The sequence below is a fragment of the Zootoca vivipara genome, chromosome 12, assembly GCF_963506605.1.
Source record: "Zootoca vivipara chromosome 12, rZooViv1.1, whole genome shotgun sequence".
Taxonomy (NCBI): Eukaryota; Metazoa; Chordata; class Lepidosauria; order Squamata; family Lacertidae; genus Zootoca; species Zootoca vivipara.
In genome coordinates, this window is record NC_083287.1 from 5,757,687 (window position 1) to 5,779,084 (window position 21,398).

At 44.0% G+C, this 21,398-nt stretch overlaps 2 protein-coding genes across 4 annotated transcripts in view; both read left to right on the forward strand.

The window, feature by feature from the left end:
• Positions 1-8,356, forward strand: part of VPS41 (VPS41 subunit of HOPS complex) — a 118,859-nt gene extending 110,503 nt beyond the window's left edge. For both annotated transcript variants that reach the window (XM_060280561.1, XM_060280562.1), the window contains 3 exons: positions 922-966; positions 2,200-2,279; positions 5,789-8,356. In XM_060280561.1, coding sequence (XP_060136544.1) covers positions 922-966; positions 2,200-2,279; positions 5,789-5,869 — 206 coding nt within the window. In that variant the 3' untranslated portion in view covers positions 5,870-8,356. The remainder of the gene's footprint in view (positions 1-921; positions 967-2,199; positions 2,280-5,788) is intronic.
• Positions 8,357-20,641: 12,285 nt separating this feature from the next.
• AMPH (amphiphysin) overlaps positions 20,642-21,398 on the forward strand; it is a 92,026-nt gene continuing 91,269 nt past the window's right edge. For both annotated transcript variants that reach the window (XM_035129246.2, XM_060280563.1), the window contains exon 1: positions 20,642-20,806. In XM_035129246.2, coding sequence (XP_034985137.2) covers positions 20,735-20,806 — 72 coding nt within the window. In that variant the 5' untranslated portion in view covers positions 20,642-20,734. The remainder of the gene's footprint in view (positions 20,807-21,398) is intronic.

The following is a 21,398-nucleotide window of genomic DNA, read 5'->3' on the forward strand; positions in this document are numbered from 1 at the left end:
TTTAAGGGCATATTAAAGGTACCAAGTTCCAATGCTCATGGAGTAGCAGTTATTGGGCATTGTGGAGAGTCTCTTTATTAAATATTACCTATACATTGGGCCCGTTTTGCATGTAACACTAAACCAAACTATGGTTTAGCATTAATTTGTGGGTTCCTACAAAAGAGGTTATAGCTGCTTTGCTCCTCTATTTCGTCTGCTGTGAGCTGAGCCATGGTTTGGCTTGGTTTGTCATCTGATCCTGGACTAAATGATTTATCTCACTCCAGACCCACCACAGTCCACAGCTTGTTTTTAGGTAAACAGTTTGTGGTTGGTTTGCTCAAGACAAACCATAAGCCCAGTGGGAGGTTGGGGGGGCGGCTGTACAGCAACTACAGTCTTCTCTCTGGGAACCCTTGTTCATTCTTGCTAAGCCATAGTTTTGGGACGCGGATGGTGCTGTGGTCTAAACCACTGAGCCTAGGGCTTCCTGTTCAGAAGGTTGACGGTTCGAATCCCCGCGACAGGGTGAGCTCCCGTTGCTCGGTCCCAGCTCCTGCCCACCTAGCAGTTCGAAAGCGCGTCAAAGCGCAAGTAGATAAATAGGAACCGCCACAGCGGGAAGGTAAACGGCGTTTCTGTGCGCTGCTCTGGTTCACCGGAAGCAGCTTAGTCATGCTGGCCACGTGACCCTGGAAAACTGTCTGCGGACAAACGCCGGCTCCCTCGGCCTATAGAGCGAGATGAGCGCCGCAACCCCAGAGTCGGACATGACTGGACTTAACTGTCAGGGGTCCTTTACCTTTACCTTTCTAAGCCATAGTTTGGCTTAGCATTGTGTGCAAACCATCTCATTGTGTGCAAACCTGCCTGAGATAGGTGGTATAACATTATTCAGATAAATTGTGTTGACTTGTGTAACTCTTTCTTTTCTTACAGAGGAGAATATATGTGAAACATGCCTTTCCCCTATACTGCCTACAGGTGGGATATTTTATGTCCAAAATACAAAGCCCCCCCCCCCCAGAGAGAAGATCCCTGGCTGTTAGGGTGCTCTGAAAGGGTGGTGGTTGTGGAAGATAGAGACCAGTCCTCAGGGGCCTGTCCTCCAACTCCTTTCCCCTTTGCACCACCTTTGATGGTGTTGGTATGAAACCACTTCCGTTGGGATTTCCTGCGACCCTGTACTAATTTACCTGGGCATCTAATTTACCTGGGTATCTAATTTACCTGGGCATCAGGGATGGTGTGGCCTGTTTAGCTACCTGAGGTGAAATGGGAAGCTGCCACTCTGCATAGCATCCCTCACCTGGGTCATGTGGCGGTGGGAGGTTCAGGCGAGGTTCCTTGCAGAGTTCTCGTGAGATTTGGGGAGATCTTCCCAGAAGCCACTGTTGGTCCTGCCTCTGCTTCTCCACCAGCAGCAGGGCACCCATGAAGCCTGAGGTGGCTTCTTCAGCTCATTGGTAAGCTGGCCCTGCTTGGCATGCACTACAATATGCCACATACAGTAGCCACGTCTGTGTTTTTCTTCCTACGCAGCTTCCCCGGAAGGGACAAACTAGGTTGCTCCAGGGAGTAGAGGAATCAGCCTCTATATCCTTTGCTGCTAGGTTTTCTTCTGATTCACTTAAACCAGGGGGGGTGGGATCCAAGAATTGAAGGTTTATTTCACAACAGATGCTAAGAACAGGGTTTTTTTTTTAATGCAGTATGATTCATGCCCTGCATCTGTTTATGTATGTACAGCAGAATGTTGCGGATATGCTTATGACCGTCTCCAGAAATGCAGCTGTTTTATTTTAAGGAAGTGTTGGGTACTCATGGAAAGCCAGTGTTGCACTTGAATTAGAGAGCCCTGGGTTCAAATCTCCACTTGAACATGAAGCTCTTTCCTGAAGCATAGCCAGTCGAGCACTGTGTTTCTAAGAGCATGGAAACATTAAAAGACGTGGTCTTTTTTATTCTATTATTTTAACGTGGTCAGTGTAAGGTCATGTGATGTTACCATAAAAAGGTAGGAAACCCAAAATTAATTTGCCTGCCTTGTGAAAAGTGTGTGTGTGTGTACACAACACCCTTTTCAAAATATCCTTGGATGCTGCTGCTTAATAAGCTGCCATATATTGAGGTAACATCTCTCTTGGTGCTTTTTATAGCCTTCAGCTCATGTATTTTGCTAATACATCATGTATTTTTCCTCTCTTCTCTTGCCAGATGCATCTAAATCTTTCAGCGTAACAGTGTTTCACTGCAGGCATATGTTCCACAAAGAGTGTTTTCCTGAACTTAGCACAGTAAGTAACCAGCTTAATCTCTGTGAATTCTATAAATTGCTATAGTCAAAGACAAAAGGACAAATAAGTTATTTTTGCCGTCTGCTGAGCAGGGCAAGCATTTATCAAGGATTATAAAATAATTATAGTAATTGTTCTTAGCTGGATCTCAGTAGGTGTTTAATACCAAAATATTGAGCCCATCCAAATAACCTCTTCCGCCCCTTCGCCTTACAGCACCACAGGTTTTAAAAACTGCTTCCATTAGCAAGAAACTGTGGTCTCCACTCAGCCAGATATTTAATGTAACTTTGATATCAAAGGGGAAACATTCAACTTGATTCTGACAAAAAGGAAGCAATACTTCCTTTTTATTGCAAAGATAAAGAACAATAATCATTTCGATATGAAAAAAACGAATTCCCATGCCCTACAAATACCCCAGAGATGCATTTTAAATAAAAGTACATATTCTACTCATGTAAAAACATGCTGATTCCCGTACTGTCCATGGGCCAGATTTAGAAGGCGATTGGGCCGGATTCGGCGCCACCCCCGGCCTTAGTTTCCCTACCCATGCCTAGGGGTCAGCAAACTTTTTCAGCAGGGGGCTGGTCCACTGTCCCTCAGACCTTGTGTGGGGGCCAGACTATATTTTTTAAAAAAATATGAACGAATTCCTATGCCCCGCAAATAACCCAGAGATGCATTTAAAATAAAAGGACACATTCTACTCATGTAAAAACATGCTGATTCCCGGACCATCCGCGGGCCGGATGTAGAAGGCGATTGGGCCACACCCGGCCCCCGGGCCTTATTCTGGGGACCCCTGCCTTAACCTGTAGAACGAACTCTTATGCTACATAACAAAGTCAAAATAATTGGCAAGTGATTGAAGACATGGTATTTGGGTTGCAATCCTAGACACACAATGACAAGCCCCAACCAGTTAGCAGGGGTGTGGTGACCCCCTTGTCTGTTATACTCCTAGGGGAACCTCTGGAGTTTATAAAAGGTTAGGAAGCTGACAGAAAGTACCAACTTGTCTCAGAACTCAGGTATTAAGACCTGAGCTGTAACACCTCGGCAATTAGTTTAAGGAACTGAAGTGAATATAAACTCCGCATTCACCATCTTGCTGAGAAGCCTGTAACATCCATCGGAGAGAGAGTTTACTGTTTTTTGAAATAATTCTATCTCATGACACATCTTGTTTTACCGATTTTGTTGTAAAATTAAATCTTTTCCATAAGTTCCAATGTGCTAGAGTTTTATTTTATTTTATTTTATTGGTGCACTGTTCCTGGAGGTGCTGCAAAACCAGGTTGATGCATGGAGTGGCCGGACGATCTCTTATTTCAGTTTACTAAACTGAGATCATATTGAGTGAACAGGACAGCTCACATCATAAAGCAAAAGAATAAAATCCAAATTTCACAATAGCAATTTAATCTAAAAGCCAGCGATAAAATAGTGAAATACAGTGGTACCTCGGTTTAAGTACACAATTGGTTCCGGAAGTCTGTACTTAACCTGAAGCGAATTTTCCCATTGAAAGTACGTAATGGAAAGTGGATTAATCCGTTCCAGAAGGGTCCGTGGAGTACTTAAACTGAAAGTACTCAAACCGAAGCGTACTTAAACTGAGGTATGACTGTATTAAAACAAGAAAGTAGAGCAAAACAGAATGTGTGAACTGAGTTTTCTATAAGGCAGCAGTAGCAGCAACGTATATCTTTTTAAAAATTGTATTTACTTAACTGCCATAATCTTCTTTTTATGTGGCATGTAAGCATTATATAAATCCCTAAAAAATAATACGCTCCATATTGCACAGATAGGTTAGCATCTAAATAACTGTGTATTATTAAGGGATCATTGGACTTAACAGTTCTCAAACAAAAGCCACCATAGAGGCCAACTCCCAACAAAACATTTATGGGGTGTGTTGTGATCAATTATGCAGGGCGGAGCTTACCTGGGACACACCCCCCCCAATATTTTATTCAAGTTGGCACTACTGGAAGCCACTATGCCACACGGTAAACCACTTCCAAAACTAGGGTGTTATATGGCATGGGAGGCTGATGTTCAAAGAATATTAATATGATATTGCAGGGACGTCTAGCTCCCAATAGACTGTGATCTACTCATAGTGTAAAAAAACTGGCAGTGATCTACCCATTGTCATTGGATGGATCAAAGTTGTTGAGCTTTTTTGGGGATGGCAAGGTGGCTGAGCTTTTTTTAGGGAGCAAATGAAATGGAACTTAATCTGATGGCCCACTTTTTTGCTAGGAAGCAAAAGTTGCTGACCTTTTTCAGGAAAGCCAAAGTTGTAGAGCTTTTTGTAGGAAAGGCAAAGTTCTTGAGCTTTCTTTGGGAAGCCAAGGTTGTAGAGCTTTTTTAGGAAGCCAGCGTTGTTGAGCTTTTTTGGGGAAGCCAAAGTTATTGAGCTTTTGGGGGGGGGAGTAGATCACTGAGGGGCCAGAGATCTACCAGTAACGATCTACAGGTGAAACTCGGAAATTTAGAATATTGTCAAAAAGTGCAATTATTTCAGTAATGCAACTTAAAAGGTGAAACCAATATATGAGATAGATGCATGACATGCAAAGCAAGATATGTCAAGCCTTTATTTGTTGAAATTGTAATTATTTGTCGTTAGGGTCAATTATAAATAGAATGTAATTAATGAAATGTAATAGCGATGTTTATTTTTGTATTATTGTAACTATTTGTTTTATTACTGTGGAATTTCCAAAAGAAAGCATTTGTAACAATTAAAAGAAAAATAAAAAATAATAAGTTGCATTGCTGAAATGAATGCACTTTTCGACGATATTCTAATTTTCCAAGTTTCACCTGTACCTGTTGGACGCGCCTGTGATATAGTATTGCTTTTTACAGCCACCAACTTGGGTGGCTTTGAAAGAGGGTCAGACAAATCCATGGAGAATAAGGCCATGGGGGAAATGCTCAAAATCGCACTACAGTGGAACCTCGGTTTATGAACACCTCGGTTTATGAATTTTCGGTTTACGAATGCCACGGACCCATCTGGAACGGATTAATTCACTTTCCATTACTTTCAATGGGAAAGTTTGCTTCAGTTTATGAACGCTTCAGTTTATAAACAGACTTCCGGAACCAATTACACCCATGCTTCGGGTTAAGTACGCTTCAGGTTGAGTACTCCGCGGACTCGTCTGGAACGGATTAATCCACTTTCCATTACTTTCAATGGGAAAGTTCGCTTCAGTTTAAGTACTCCGCGGACTGTCTGGAACAGATTAATCCACTTTGCATTACTTTCAATGGGAAAGTTTGCTTCAGTTTATGAACAGACTTCCGGAACCAATTGTGTTCATAAACCGAGGTACCACTGTACTTGCTCTTAGGCATAGCTCTTTGGATCTTAGCCATAGCCTATTTGTTTTCGGCCATGTGTATGTATTTTGGCACAAATGTGCCTGGAAATAATATACAATAGATTTACAAAACCAATACTGTTTTATTTTTGTTTTCAGGATTCGTCGGTACACTTCTGTAACATCTGCAGTGCTAAACACAGAGGTCCAGGCAGTGCCATCTTGGAGATGAAAAAATAATAACATTTGGCATGTTGAGAGCTTATATTCTTCTATGTGTGACTACTTTAATGTGGCTCACTGGAGCGGTGCTTCATTGTCAATGCCTGCTACACAGTGTGTGTATATGTATGTAACTTTGGCTGTGGTTGTAGCAAGAGGGACTCTTTCAATCATCCAGCTCACTGATATTTCCTATGTGGATTTCAAGTGCCGGCAGCCAGGAAGTAATCAATGTGTTCCCTAATATACCATTGTGCAGTTCAGATGCGGTCCCCTGTATGCTTGCTTAATCTCTACTAATGAATGACAAGTAAACCTAAGTGGGAAAGTAATTGAGTCGATACGGTCTGTTTACAAAGTTAAAGCCTGTCAACGGGCTCGAAGTCGTAGCTGAAATGGCAGTTTGATCTTTGTACACGAGCGCATGAACTCTTTGGGGCTCCACATTCAGGAACATGTACATGCATTGCCTGACCAAGATTGTGTCTTCATCTGTACCTTATCCTTTTATTCAGGGGACCTCAAAACAGTTGTAATTCTAAGATGTGAAGCATGCCAGAAGATGGTAAGACTTTAAAAAACAACAACCTGCCAATGGAGACCAGGGTTCTACCTACTTTGAGCATCCTATTTACAACACAAGCCAACCAAATGCCCCAGAAAGCTGACAAACACGACATGAAGGCACAGCCCTCCCCTGTAGTTTGTTTCCAACACCTGTTGTTCATAGGTATACTGCCTCTGGACTGGGAGGTTCCACTTAAATCTGTCCATCTATTTGCCACGGTGGCTCATATCTTTTCTGAATTTTTCTAGGCTGCCAGTCGCTAAGCAGTCACCAAGCACTTCCATCTCTGCACCAGAGGTGGTACCCCATCCCCTAAACACCCAATACCCAATTGGATGCAGTTGGTGGGTGGAAAATATATGATGTGCATAATGTCTGTTGCAGGAGATCTTTGTAAACACATTGGGGGGAAGGCGCAGACAGCTCCAAGGATCCCTTTCATGTCACCCCATATTTAGTGGGTTCTGTGCGCACCCCAGTTCTTGGCCCTTGCATGCATTCACATGAACCAGATAGTTGCCGCAAGCAGAAGGCAAACAGCATCTGCTTCAAAGTGTGCAGTGGCTCACTTCTTTGCCATGATGCCATAACGAAGCGAAAAGCTGGCGCCCTTTTCTCCAGAGGCTCTAGATTTGCAGTAGCTACATGAATGTGCTACGAAATGTTCTCTGCTCGTCTCCCACCCCCTGGCTGCTAAACAGGTTTCATAGACCATAGCATCCTGTTAGTAAAATAAAACAAATGAAATGGGGAGAATGAAACTGTCTTTAAGTACATGTAACCACATTGTTTTCCTGTGCCTCTTGCTGTTTAAACCTAAGTCTTTCTGACCCATATATTAGTACCATCATCTGGATTACATAATCCCAGATGTTTGCATATTGTTTCGTGTGCTCATCTGTCCTCTCTGAACTATATTGTGCTATATGATGGAGTCACAGCTTTAAAAAAAGAGGAGGAAGATTAAATCCTAGTAAAAGCTTACTTTAGCCTCATTTTGTGGATCTGTATGATTGCAATAATATATGTTTCCATAGCATCTACATGGATCCTATACAAAAATCAGTAGTGAGAAGAAAAATTTCCGTCAGTTCTTGGCATGACTAATGCTTTTGTCTGGCTTTTGTCCATTGTAATGGTTCTCTTTATAAGTGAGCATGGTGTGTGAACGATCTTATCTGCTGCAAATAGGACCTGGTTTTAGGCATATTACACTGTTTCACTACTGTCAGAGGGTCATCGTGGCTACTCTAGAGTAACTCCGCCTGAGTCCAGTTTGTCTTCAAAGACGTTTATTGTGCTATTTATTTACAGTGTAGAGACAGCTTAAAACATGACCTCTCATCCTGAATCAGAATCTGGCAATGGCATACGTCTGTTCCTATGCCAGCAAAGTAGTCTGGGCACCCCAAACGCCGCCCCCTTGACCTGCGTTGCAGCGCTCTCCTTACTTCTTGTGCCGGAAGAAGTGATGCCCTTTCAGCTTCCTCCCTAAGCGGACGGTGCCCTGGCTCTGCAACATCCTTGAGCAGCTGCCTGTATCCACCCCTGAGCTTTCCCATTGTTCCTCCCTCTGATTTCTCTCCTCATCTGAGTCTCCCCCTCCCCCTCTGGCTGCTTCAGAACCACTGGTGCTCTCTGTACTTGATGAGGTGGATGTCAGGATGATGGGGGCAGGCTCCCTGTAGGGAGTCACCCTTACATCCACGGTTTCTGTAATTGCCCTTTTTAGTTAATAGCTGTAGCTTGCAGCTTTATATACCGTATTTTCCCATGTATAAGACGATGCTTTTTGCTAAAAAATATTAGGCAAAAATTGGGTGTCCTCTTATACACGGGTAGTGAATGCAGAGGGGGGGCGTGCGATTAATGGCAGGAGCAAGCAGGAGATTGGCTGCGGCAATCAGAAAGGTGAGTGGCGGCTATGGCGAGGCGGGCAGGCAATTGACGGCAAGTGGGCGGGTGGGCTGTTGGTGGCGGCGAGCGGGTGGGCTGTTGGTGACTGTGGCGAGGTGTGCAATCGGCAGTGGCTGTGGCAAGTGATCCACAGTGGCGGGCAGGCGGGTGAGCGATTGGTGGAAGTGACCTCCCCCACCCCACCCCCCAAAAGCTAAACAACTTAATTTCTTAATTTCAGGTTAAAACAATAGGGGTCGTCTTATACACACGGGTGTCTTATACAGGGGAAAATACGGTATGTTAGGGCAGTGGTTTTCAAACAATGAATCTCAAGTCACAGGTTTCTGTGACTGCACTCCTGTGATATGTAGCTGGGTGTAAGTTCCTTGAACTTAGTGGGATTTATTTCTGAGTCGTCTTGCATAGCATTTGGTTGTACAGTGCTAAGTCCTCTTGCCACGTTCAATTTTGCAAACTTTCCCCCTAGAGGTAAATTCAATTCAAATTAAGTAAGAGGCAGAAATAATTCTTCCCCCACCCCATAAGGCCAGTACACTTGGAATGAAAATTTAAAGGCATGTCAATTATGTAGACTTTAATCTATTTCCCATGGTTATTGGCAGGAGTTAAACCCTAAGATGTAGCTGCATCTGCTGCTAAACCCAAAGCTGACTTCAGTTGACGGATTTAAAAATAAAACCCTGAACTAACATGTACTAAGAAGGAATGTTTTTAAAGATGTCCACCCACCCGCTTCCACCATCTCCCCAGGAAAATATCAACTGGTAAAAGTGCTTCCCAGGAGTTTGTGTGGTGATTCTTAGATGGGAAAATGAGTCCACAACGATGATATATTTTCCCTACCGAGAGAGAAACTTGAACCAAAGAAACCATTGTTCCTTTTTTTAATTCAAACAACTTGAAAGAGTAGCTTGAGACCCTCTTTGAAAGTTTAACGATCATGTGAACAACAGAGAACCATGTCGTGTGTTATGCTGGAGACACCTCAGTTTGCCAACAAATCAATGCGCCTTGATGCACATGCCTGTATGATATTGCAAGTGTGTGTGTGTGTATGTATGTATGTATGTGTATCGCAGTCACACTTTATATTTTTAGGTCTACACTTAAACCATCCGAAGTATACCCCCAATATTATGTGAAGCTTGTCAAATCAGGAATCTGCTATGTACAAAACTGCTAATTTTAAGTGCTGGGGATTGTACGTAACTAGAATCCTTATGCAGTGAGACACCGAGACATCCAGGTTCTGCTTCAGGCCAGAATCTGCCTTGACAGATTGTAGAACAGTGATGGCGAACCTATGACACGTGTGTCAGACATGACGCGCAGAGCCCCCACTGCTGGCACGCGCCCCATCGGCCCATTTAACCCGTTCTGTGCTGGGTTTTTTGGCGCTTTGGCAGACTATGTCGGTGCTGCGTGTTAGTTCCAGCGAAGGTATTACAGTGGTACGTCGACTTACGAACAACTCGACAACCGAATTTTTTGACTTATGAATGGGGCAAATGGCTGCACGCTTACGAATTTCTCGACTTCCGAATGGAAACCATAGCGGTTTTAGATAGGGTTTTTTCGACTTACGAATTTTTAGATGGGGTTTCTTCGACTTACGAATTTTTCTGTTTCCAATGGATTCCTATGGGAAATTGTGTTTCCAATGGCGCTTTTCAACTTACAAATTTTTCGACCTATGAAGGTGCCTTCGGAACGGATTAAATTCGTAAGTCAAGGCACCACTGTATTTGTCATTTATTTCTGTTCTCTTTCCCTCCCCCCAAAAAAGCGCAGCAGCTTTGGGGCATCCCCCCCAAAAAGCAAAGCAACTTTTGCACCCCCCCAAAAAAACCTCCAAAACGTTGGTCAGCAGCTCCCCCCAAAAAGCTCAACAACTCTGGGCACTTTGTGATAAATAAGGGTTTTTTGGGTTTGGTTTGGTTAAATAATTAGTTTTTGGTTTATTGAATACAGTTACATATTACAATTATACATTTTTGTTATTTAAACTATAAATATCATGAAATTATGGGGTTTTTTTCTCGAAGTGACACACCACCCGAGTTATGCTCGGTTTTGGGGCAAATTTTGACACACCAAGCTCAAAAGGTTGCCCATCACTGTTGTAGAAGGTCTATTTTGTCTTTTATTTGCTTCTTGTTTTGTGTTGTTGAAGTCCTTCCCCCCCCCCCCAGTGCACCGAGAAGGATTAATGCAATGAAATACACTTCTAGGCACGGGTCCTTCTTTGGATTGGGTTTCTGCTTCAAATGCCCAAGGCTATGAAGTAAGTGTGGGCTCTGGCCTGTGTTGGCATCTGTTAGATAGTTCTTTTTGGAGAGGAGCTCCTTCAGGCAGCACCGTGGAAGCTGCATGTTTCTCCACTCCAGTATGAATGAGGGAGAGTGGGACAACTGAGAAAGATTGACAACTTGTAAGTAGTTTTAAATTTAAAGCTAATGGGGATTGTAATGGGGATTCAATCACAAGTACATTTTCTACAGAATTTCATTTAAAGTAAACATAACAATATGTGCTAGACTCTTTTTTAATTAGACCCTTTTTTAAAATTAAACCTGCCATTCTGTTGCAAACCGTGAATTGCTGCCAAATGCTGGTATAAATCCTTCAGAAATTACAGCATCTCCATTGCTCATTGATCCTGGCCAAGCAGCCCATAACTGAATTTCTGCTGTTCAATTCCTGTTGAAATTATCCATGTGACCAGAAACTTTCCTGGTGCTCATATGGGCACGGTTGTCCATGTATTCTGGACCCTGCTATTATCAGATACAGTTAACTCTCATGTTTACTTTACATTATGCAGATGGACTCATAGTCTAGCCAATCTGGCAGACGCCGCAGTTGGTGAGAAGGCATGCCAAATGGGGAAGGACGAAAATGGGGGTGAGCTGCAATTGGATTGATGTACTTGAGTCAGAACAGTTAAATATTTTAATTAAAACATGCAGTATCTGGCTGGCTGATCTGCCCCTTTTGGATATAGCATCATCTCTCCCTCCCCACCCAGTATTTTCAAAGCCAAATAGTTATGACTCCAAGGTTTATTTGGTAGATAAATGAACTAAAATTTCAGTTGAGTAATCAACTAGGCACCCATTTTAATAGGCGAAGTTGTGAATCAAAGGACGCATTAATTTTTGAGGCATTTATTTATTTGGAAGATTTATAAACCACTAAACTATCAACGACAACTGTGCTGTACAACGACAGATGAAAACAGTTCTGCAAAAAGAAATATAATATTGCAGTTCTAGTATATTACTGTAATAGAGGATGAGGTAAAGGTAAAGGGACCCCTGACCATCAGGTCCAGTCGTGACCGACTCTGAGGTTGTGCGCTCATCTCGCATTATTGGCCAAGGGAGCCGGCGTATAGCTTCCAGGTCATGTGGCCAGCATGACTAAGCCACTTCTGGCGAACCAGAGCAGCACATGGAAACGCCGTTTACCTTCCCGCTGTAGCGGTTCCTATTTACCTACTTGCATTTTGACGTGCTTTTGAACTGCTAGGTTGGCAGGAGCTGGGACCAAGCAACGGGAGCTCACCCCGTCATAGGGATTCGAACCGCCGACCTTCTGATCAGCAAGCCCTAGGCTCAGTGGTTTAACCCACAGTGCCACCTGGGTCCCTAGAGGATGAGGGAAACTATTAAAATACCCTGTGCCATGCACACTTGTTACTTTCTCGTGCATTTTCTTTTCTCTCACAGACAACTGATGAAGGAGAGGCTGAGACAGGGAGAGGCACTCCTGCAGGTCATTGGGTCTCAAGCCAATTAGGCTTTAAAAGTGAGCATCAGCATCCAGAATTGGGCATGTAAGCAAATAGGGATTCCATTGCAGGTATAATGCAATCCCTCTAGATTGTTCTGTTCAAAATTTTGGCAGCCGCATTCTGCACTCATTGAAGTTCCACGTAACCTTAAAAGGCAACCCCACATACATTACAATCCTAGGTTACCAGAAAATGGGCAACACTTGCCAGACTATTCCTATCCAGGAATGGAAAGGCTGTAATCACCACCAAGGCCACCTGGGCCTTGAGCAACAATGGTGGATCCAGGATTACTTCCAAACTACATGCTTGTTCCTTCAAGGCGAGTGCAAACCACCCAGAACAGGCTTCACATCTGATTCTCAGACACAGGAACCACAGTATCCCCATCTTGTCAGGATTCAGACTCAGATAATTTATTTGCTCACTAAGGGACCCAGGTGGCGCTGTGGGTTAAACCACTGAGCCTAGGGCTTGCTGATCAGAAGGTCGGCGGTTCGAATCCCTGTGACGGGGTGAGCTCCCGTTGCTTGGTCCCAGCTCCTGCCAACCTAGCAGTTCGAAAGCCCGTCAAAATGCAAGTAGATAAATAGGAACCGCTACAGCGGGAAGGTAAGCCTAGGGCTTGCTGATCAGAAGGTTGGCGGTTCGAATCCCTGTGATGGGGTGAGCTCCCGTTGCTTGGTCCCAGCTCCTGCCAACCTAGCAGTTCGAAAGCACGTCAAAAAATGCAAGTAGATAAATAGGAACCGCTACAGCGGGAAGGTAAATGGCACGACTGGACCTAATGGTCAGGGGTCCCTTTACCTTTACAGCGGGAAGGTAAACAGCGTTTCCATGTGCTGCTCTGGTTCGCCAGAAATGGCTTTGTCAGAAATGGCTTTGTCATGCTGTGTCTACACCTCCCTGCTCATCTATATATGCTGAGCACTATGATTGTTTGGGAAAGGCAGGGAGCATTGTTTAACTTTACGTAGTTGAAAAGACCTCGCTTCTTCGCAGATGGCTAAGTAGAAAGCTACTTTAAAAGAAATCTTCAAGGAACAGATTTTTTTTGAATTTGTTATTGAGTCAGACAATATAGAGGCTAATTTTATTCTATTCCATCTTACATTTTTGCCATGTTGTCACTGGAATTATGCCAAGGATAAATTGTTTTGCTCCTTTCAGCGTTATGTAAAACATCCCCAAGGACTAATAATGGGTTGCAGCATCGGATTCCATCCATGAGGAATGTTCCAAAAGAGCTATAAAAATCTATAATCTAATATCCTCACATATTATGATAAAATATCAAGCTACTCAAAGCACTGAGTCACCCCAAGAGGAATTCTTATCTGGATGTATGAGCCTAAGGGATGAACAACTTTCATCTGGTGTTAGGGCTGCAATGGCTCCAACTGTTACGGTTAACAAAAAAAAGTATCATAACCTCACTAGACAAATTATACCATCAGCCTAATTATAAAACATAAAAATAACAGTTTTCAAACGATCATCTCTTGCATGATCCTTTGGGGATGGGAAGCACCAGCCTTAGTCAATAGTGTTATGGCCTCTGTACCAGCTGTTTAAAAATTCATCTTAGTCTTCTATTCATACTGCACCACTTCAGCTGGATCACTTTGCAGCATTTGATACTCAGGTTAACCTCTTTCCCTTCCCCCACTGCCTAGTCACGGACTTGCATTCCTGGGTAAAAAACAAACAAACAAAAATTAACTTTGGCTATTTGTGTGTTGTAAGCAGACACTGTAAGCCAGGGGTCAGCAAACATTTTCAGCAGGGGGCCGGTCCACTGTCCCTCAGACCTTGGGGGGGGGCTGGGCTATATTTTTCCCCCCAAATATATTTATTATTTTGTAACAAAGACATAAAAACAGACAAAATACAGAATACAAAAAAATAGAAAATACAAAAGATACAAAATACAAAAAATTCAAAATACAAAATACAGAAAAAATGTAGAAAAGAAAAACAAAAATTCCGAAACTTCAACATATATCTATTCTAATATTGGTGACTTCCTCATATCCCTTCTAACTGCGTTACATTGTAAATCCTCTTTAGTAATTTCTAAATCTTATTCTTATACCTTATTTACCATTTAACTATTATTTATTCTAATCTTATCTTATATCATAACACAATATCTCACACTGTTTATCAGGACTATTTTTGGGGTGTGTGTGAACGAATTCCTATGCCCCACAAATAACCCAGAGGTGCATTTTAAATAAAAGGACACATTCTGCTCATGTAAAAACACACTGATTCCCGGATCGTCCGCAGGCCAGATTGAGAAGGTGATTGTGCCACATTCGGCCCCGGGGCCTTAGGTTGCCTACCCATGCTGTAAGCAGTCGAAATCAGCACCTGGACAGCTCCTTTGCCATTTCTCCGAGGATCCAACATGCTTCTGTTTACCAATGCCTGCCACTTGTTAAGTATCATTCGAGTTTTGCTTTTTAATAGTAAAAAAGCACAAATGTAGTTGGCACCCTTGCTGGCTGTAAAATAAACCTACCATGACAGAAGAAAGAAAATGATGATAGATGTGTCTTCTAAAAATAGAGAAAGCACACTTGTCTGGGAGTGTCTTACTGAGCTTTCCAACTGTGAAGGAGTTGCTTTGAAACTATCCCATTTATAGCTAACTCGACTGTACACCAAACAGCTACTACAACTGCACCAACAAATTTATTAATGGCTTCCTCCTGTTCCACACCTTAACACTCTTAGCCAACTCACCTCCCAGGCCTGAATTTCCTATTTCAATGTGGGTTAAATTTTATTTTTCTGCTTTTTTTTGAGGGAAACATTCTGCAATAGATCATAACTCAAGTCATAGCTTTTGGATGTAAAAGGTCTAAGGTTCAGTCTCTGATAACTCTAGATAGGGCTAGGAAAGACTCCTCTCTGGGACCCTGGAGAGACATACCAGACAATATTGACAATACTGAGCTAGATGGAGCAACTAGGCAGCTTCGAATGGGCACATTAGGGAAGATGCTCCCAATAGTCTCCCCCACATACATGGACAAGCCTTCTCTCTCCCCACTGTCACAATGGAGACTGTAAGTTCCTTGAAATAGTAGCCTATCCTTTTTGGTTTGTGATGTTCTGCCATGTTCTACACCGGTAGCATTTTATGAATGATAACACTGGCTGTTAAGAGGACTTGTCAACAACTGTGGTGCTTTGGCTGTGGGTGGGGTGGCTCCTCTCTGCTCTTGATTGTATCTGCCACACAACTGCCATTGACCATTATTTTCTGATAAAATTTGACAGTGTCACCTAGCAACTGGAGAGCTGCTGTTGTTGTTGATGATGATGATGATGATGTAGTAGTAGTAGTAGTATTATATTTATGTCCCACTCCTTATCCCAATAAATTCAGGGCAGTGTACCTAGTACTCTCTTCCTCCCCTGATCCTCACAACAACCCTGGGAAATGGACTAGGAAGAGTAAGTATTACATGCACAGAGTTATTTCCAAGTGAACTTCATGGCTGAGTGAGGATTCAAACTTAAGTCTCTCAGGTCCGAACATGTCGCCATCCTGGAGTTAATACCCAATTTCTCTCTCAAAGTTGCATAGGGCTTCAATGACACTCAGCAATGGTTAAAAATAATGTGTTTGCCATTTTGTTGTTGTTCTTGTTTAATTGCTTGAACTCTTCAGTTTCTCAAAAGATACTATCAACGGTGTCTCTGAAAAATTTTACACATCACTTGGGAAGACAGCCGAATGAATGCCAGTGTACTGGAAGAAGCAAAGATCACCAGTGTTGAAGCAATGATTCTTCAACATCAACTTCGTTGGTCTGGTTGTGTTGTGTGGATACCTGGTGATCGTCTTCCAAAGCAACTACTCTATTCTGAACTTAAAAATGGAAAGCGTAATGCTGGTGGTCAACAAAAGAGATTTAAAGACTCTCTCAAGGCAAATCTTTTAAAATGTAGTATAAACACCAGCAACTGGGAAACACTGGCCTGTGAGCACTCCAATTGGAGAACAGCCTTTACCAAAGGTGTCATGGGCTTTGAAGACACTCAAACTCGGGATGCAAGGGAGAAACATGCTAAGAGGAAGGCATGCTTGGCATATCTACACCGTGATCAACTCCCACCTAGAAACCAATGTCCCCACTGTGGAAGGATGTGTGGGTCCAGAATTGGCCTCCACAATCACCTACGGACTCATTGTTAAAATGTGTATATGGAAGACAATCTTACTCGGCTACGAGTGATCGCCAAAGAAGAAGCTTGAGCTCTTCAGTTGCTGGTCATGTACAGACAGAGGAAGGCAGTATGCCCATATTTCTGTTTCTTGATGTAACTTTGCAAATGACACCCATGCTTAACCTGCTCAGAAAACAAACTTTGCAAAAAAAGAAAAGAAATAACAACACACTGTTCAGCTCATGTTCACTTTTATGTTTAACCACAGTTGCAAGATGTTTGCAGGTTAATTTTTTTTATTGAATTTATATACCACTCTATACCTGCAGGTCTCAGGGTAGTTCACAGAATAAAATAAAAATAAAAAACAACAAAATGCATATTCAAAATAAAAACAACAACCCAATAACCCCCTCCCAAAGAAACACCCCACATTTTAAAAGGGCATAGGATGTCAATCAAAACAACCAAAGGCCTGGTTTAAAAGGAATGTTTAGAAGGTTGCCTTCTGTGACGGATTGGCCTGGTGGGCAAAAGAACTCCAGGGTGCAGAGAGTTAAACCCCAACCTCCTGGATAAATGACGCATTCCATTCCTGAGGGGCGGGACTGCCAGGAGTTTAAAAGGAATGGGAGGCAGTTATTTGAGTGGGAGAGGGTTGTGGGAGCGAGGGAGAGTGTGGGTAGGCGTAGGAGATCTTAAATTGTTCTGAGGAGTTTAATTGAATTGTATTATCTAGCCGTTGTTAATTGAAACTAAGAATATGATCTAAGCGCCTGTACACATGAAACCATTACGCATTTAAAAGTCATCTAGTCTGAATAAAGCTTTCTTAAATGTTAGTGGATGTGCTTAGTTATTCCAGCTGGGTATCTAAACTCACAGAAGTGGTGGCTCAATAGAGGACAAAACTTACCTCGGGAATAGAGGCAACGGTTTGTGTCTTAGAGTTACACTGAGGTGGCTTAGGAGGATAACCTGGGGTGCTACAAAGTTGCCAGAGTGGAAAGGGCAAACTATTGCAGTGGGGAATCAAACTGAGTGAGACCCTTTACTGTAGGCAGGAGGTTATTCCGTCAAACAGCCTAGAGTTTCTCATGATACCAGGCCACGTAAGCTGGAAGACTCTCTTTACTAAGAAACCCACAAGTAAAAGGGGTTTATCTTAAGGCGGCAGGAGAAGAGGGAGGGTGGTTTCCCCCCTGGATTCCTGTGTCGCATTTTTAGTAATAGAGAGGGAGGACATTTTCGTCACATAATTGGTGGTAGCGGATCCCCGAAAGTTTAGTGACAACGCTGGGACTGGGTTTGTCGCATATTAATTGGTGGCAAAGTCCTTGGGTTCGTCGCACCTTCTAAAACAATACTAAAGCAAATGTATTAAACTAAACAGATTTTTTGGAGAAGGAGTGTGAGAAAAAAAATCTTATAAGAAAAAGTTGCAGAATTGTGTTTCTATAGTGATGTTTACAAGGATGAAAATTTAGTTAGAAGGAACATCTTATATTTTGAGGAACTGCTGTTATTATTACTCCTGCTTCTGCTTGAGAGTTAGGCTTTGAGTATGTAAGTAAAGATAATTTCTTAATTTGCAGTCCCTGGACTATATCATTTATAAGCTCTGCTTCCTCAAGTGTTAAAGACAGCAAATACCTGGCAAAACTCCAGAGGAATAGGAAGTCAAGCTATTTTAAGAAATGCCTGCGAAGAAACTCACGAGAGAGAGAAGCAATCTCAATCCATGCAAATCACCCACAAGATGCAACCCAGTTTGATAACCTCCACATTGGAAGCATCATTATGGCAATAAATCTCTTGGGTGTGTTTGGATTAGGAGAACAGATGGAGCTGTGGAGAAGATGCTGGACTACAGGCTTCATGAGAGAGATGCTCAAATCCACACTTTCGATATTGGTGGTGTATCCAGCTAGAAGAAGTGTGACTTGCTTGTGCTTTCTGTGCTCAAGCATTGCCTAAGTCACTCCTTGCTTTTGATAAGATAGAAAGTGAACTTCATGTAAACTGTTTGAGCTGTCTAGGGATGAGCTTATTCCTTTCGAATGCCTCCTTCAATAACCCACACAGGACATGGTCCTGCCAAAGTTAAGCATTCCAAAGTCCATTAGTTTCAATGGGAGAGTTAAGTAATTCCTTGGGACTTTAAAGTGCTTAACGTGGATTGGATGTGTCCATATTATTGTTTGGTTTTTAGCCAAGAATGAATAAGGATATGTCTTTTTCTTGGGATTACTTCTACATACCTCTAAATCAGGGGTGTCTAACTTTGGCAGCCTTTGGATGAGATCTGTCCCCAAGCCATTTTTTCCCAGTCCAACCCAATTTGATTCAGGGAACTTAAAAACAACAACAAAGAACAAAAAATATCAGCTGGGTTCCACGTTTTTTTCATTCACATGTGAGTCTGGGATGCTTTGGTATGGAATACTCCAGCTAACAGTTATTTAGAGACTCGGTGTAGTAAGAGTCTGTTGCTCCAAGGGAGGGCCACCTGAGTGGCAAAATCCACTTCCTTGACCACTGTCTGGAGCAATGGCTTTCAACCTTACCTCTTCCATGTGCAAAACAGTGAAGTTCCTTGTGCCTCAAAGAAGATCCCAGGCCTGAGGGCAACATGCCAACATGGTGCTCTCCCAGTGTTGCTGGACTGCTCCTCCCATCAGCTCTAGCCAGCATGGCCAGTGGGCAAGGATGATGGGAGCTGGAGTCCATCAATATAGGGAGGGCCTTGTGTTGGCTTCTGCTGCCCTATGGGCATTATCAAAGATGCTTCCCAGCCAAAGGAAAACACACAATGGATAGTTGTAGAAGATAACACAGTTGCTTCTACCGCTCTGGAGACTTAGGCACCCCAATCTAGTGTGGAGGCTGCACACATGCAACTGGAGACTGCGCCTTCCTCTACTCATCCCTTTTCAATCCCCTGCTGGTTCTGAGAGACAGTGGGGCAGGAGAGGGTGGGGAAGCACCTGGACCTTCACTTGCCTGATCTGCCTCTTCCTCATCTTCCGACCCATCCTGCGCTCCACCCTCCAGCTCTGAAGTTTCCCTTGCCTCAAAATCTTGTCTCCTGGCTGGTACAGGTCTCCACAAAGCGCTGACCCCCTCTCCCAAATCAGACTCCGGCCTCACTTCCCCCTTGCACACCCTCCAGCACCTTGCCAGTCCCTGAAAGGCATGTTGTAGGAATAGGTAAAGGGACCCCTGACAGTTAAGTCCAGTCGCAGACGACTCTGGGGTTGTGGCGCTCATCTCGATTTACTGGCCGAGGGAGCTGGGGTTTGTCCGCAGACAGTTTTTCCGGGTCATGTGGCCAGCATGACTAATGGTGAACCAGAGCAGCACATGGAAGCACTGTTTACCTTCCCACCAGAGCGGTACCTATTTATCTACTTGCACTTCCTGCTTTTGAACTGCTAGGTTGGCAGAAGCAGGGACCGAGTAACGGGAGCTCACCCCATTGCGGGGATTCGAACTGCCGACCTTCTGATCGGCAAGCCCTAGGCTCTGTGGTTTTTTAGACCACAGCGCCACCCACATCCCTGTTGTAGGAATAAAAAGATGAAGGGACCCCTGACCATTAGGTCCAGTCGTGACCGACTCTGGGGTTGCGGCGTTCATCTCGCGTTATTGGCCTGAGGGAGGTGGTGTACAGGTTCCAGGTTATGTGGAACAGTAAGTAGTAAATTCAGGAGATCCGTTGGCTAGGATGGATTGCTTTAAATCCCTCTAGATTTGACCAGCGAATAAATTGCTGATCTAAAAACCAAGCTTTCCACCTTTTAATAGATATATTTTGTGAATAAGCATGCACAGTAATTTGTTCCTATAAACAATTGAAGCCATATTGACTCAGAGCCTTTTTGCTACGTAGCAGCATTATCGGACACATCACCTAACAGGATTAATATGGACTGGAGAGCATAAAGGGACAACTGCTGCTCATTTTGCGAGTACAGTACATGTTTCCCACTAGATTGGCAAACCAGCCTTAATCCTGGTCGTGGGTACCCGAAAGTAATCCCCGCATCTTATTTACTTTCGAGAAAATATGCGTAGGATTGGAGCGCCCCCCCCCCACTCCCCAGCATCCTACGCACGTCTGTTCAGAATTAACGAGGAGGGCTGCACGGGATTGCAACCTGGGCGTCACGTGTGAACACGCTTGACAAGCCCTCCTCGCCTCTTCCGCTCGCCGCCCAATCTCTCTCCGGCTTGGCCACTGATGCGCCAGCTCCTCTGCCGCTGCAGCTTTAAGACACCTCCCTCCTGCTTCCCTTTGTCCCTCCTCTTTCTCTCTTGGAGCCGACCTCCATCTCTCATCTCCCTCGCTCTCTTTGCAGCTGGGCTCCGTGTAATTTCCCTCCTCTGCAGGATCCCTGCACCACCAGCCACCATGGCCGACATGAAGACAAGCGGCGTCTTTGCGAAAAATGTCCAGAAGAGACTCAGCAGAGCGCAGGAAAAGGTAAGCCGGTGAAAGGACCGAAGGGGATGCAGGTGTCTGCACGCCTGGGGGGGACCTTCTGCATCCACGGGGCTGCGGGGATAACTGGAAGGCTGTGGGGGCAACGGGGGGCGGGTGGGGAGAAGGTCCTTGCGGCAGTTTCTATGGGGGTGCAGAGAAACGTCCTCCGGGGAGGGGAAAGCGCCCCGCGGCTCCCGCTTGGAGCAGAGGCTCAGAACGCGCCTTTGCGCGCAGCTGCTTTGCTTCCTGTGCAAATGGCCTACGAGAGGCAAACCCCCTCCCCCGGTTCCACTATTAGGTTTCTCGATAGATGGATCTTGGACACAGCGATCTGGCGGAGCGCTGGCATGTGGGCAGTGATGTTTAATTCCACACACACAGACACGTACAGCTGAGGCCCCCGCCCCGCCGCCGCCTTAAAGGTGCGCTGAAAAAATATATCTCTGGAGCAGCTCCTGGCTGCTGTTCAATGTCTGCCTGGGTTGCTAACGGAGGGACTAAGGCACGTCCTTCCCGCAGAAGGTCAGGGGAATCCGAGGCCATCGTCCGCAAGGCAAGAAACGAGGGCTTTCTGGAAAGAGAGATGGAGAGA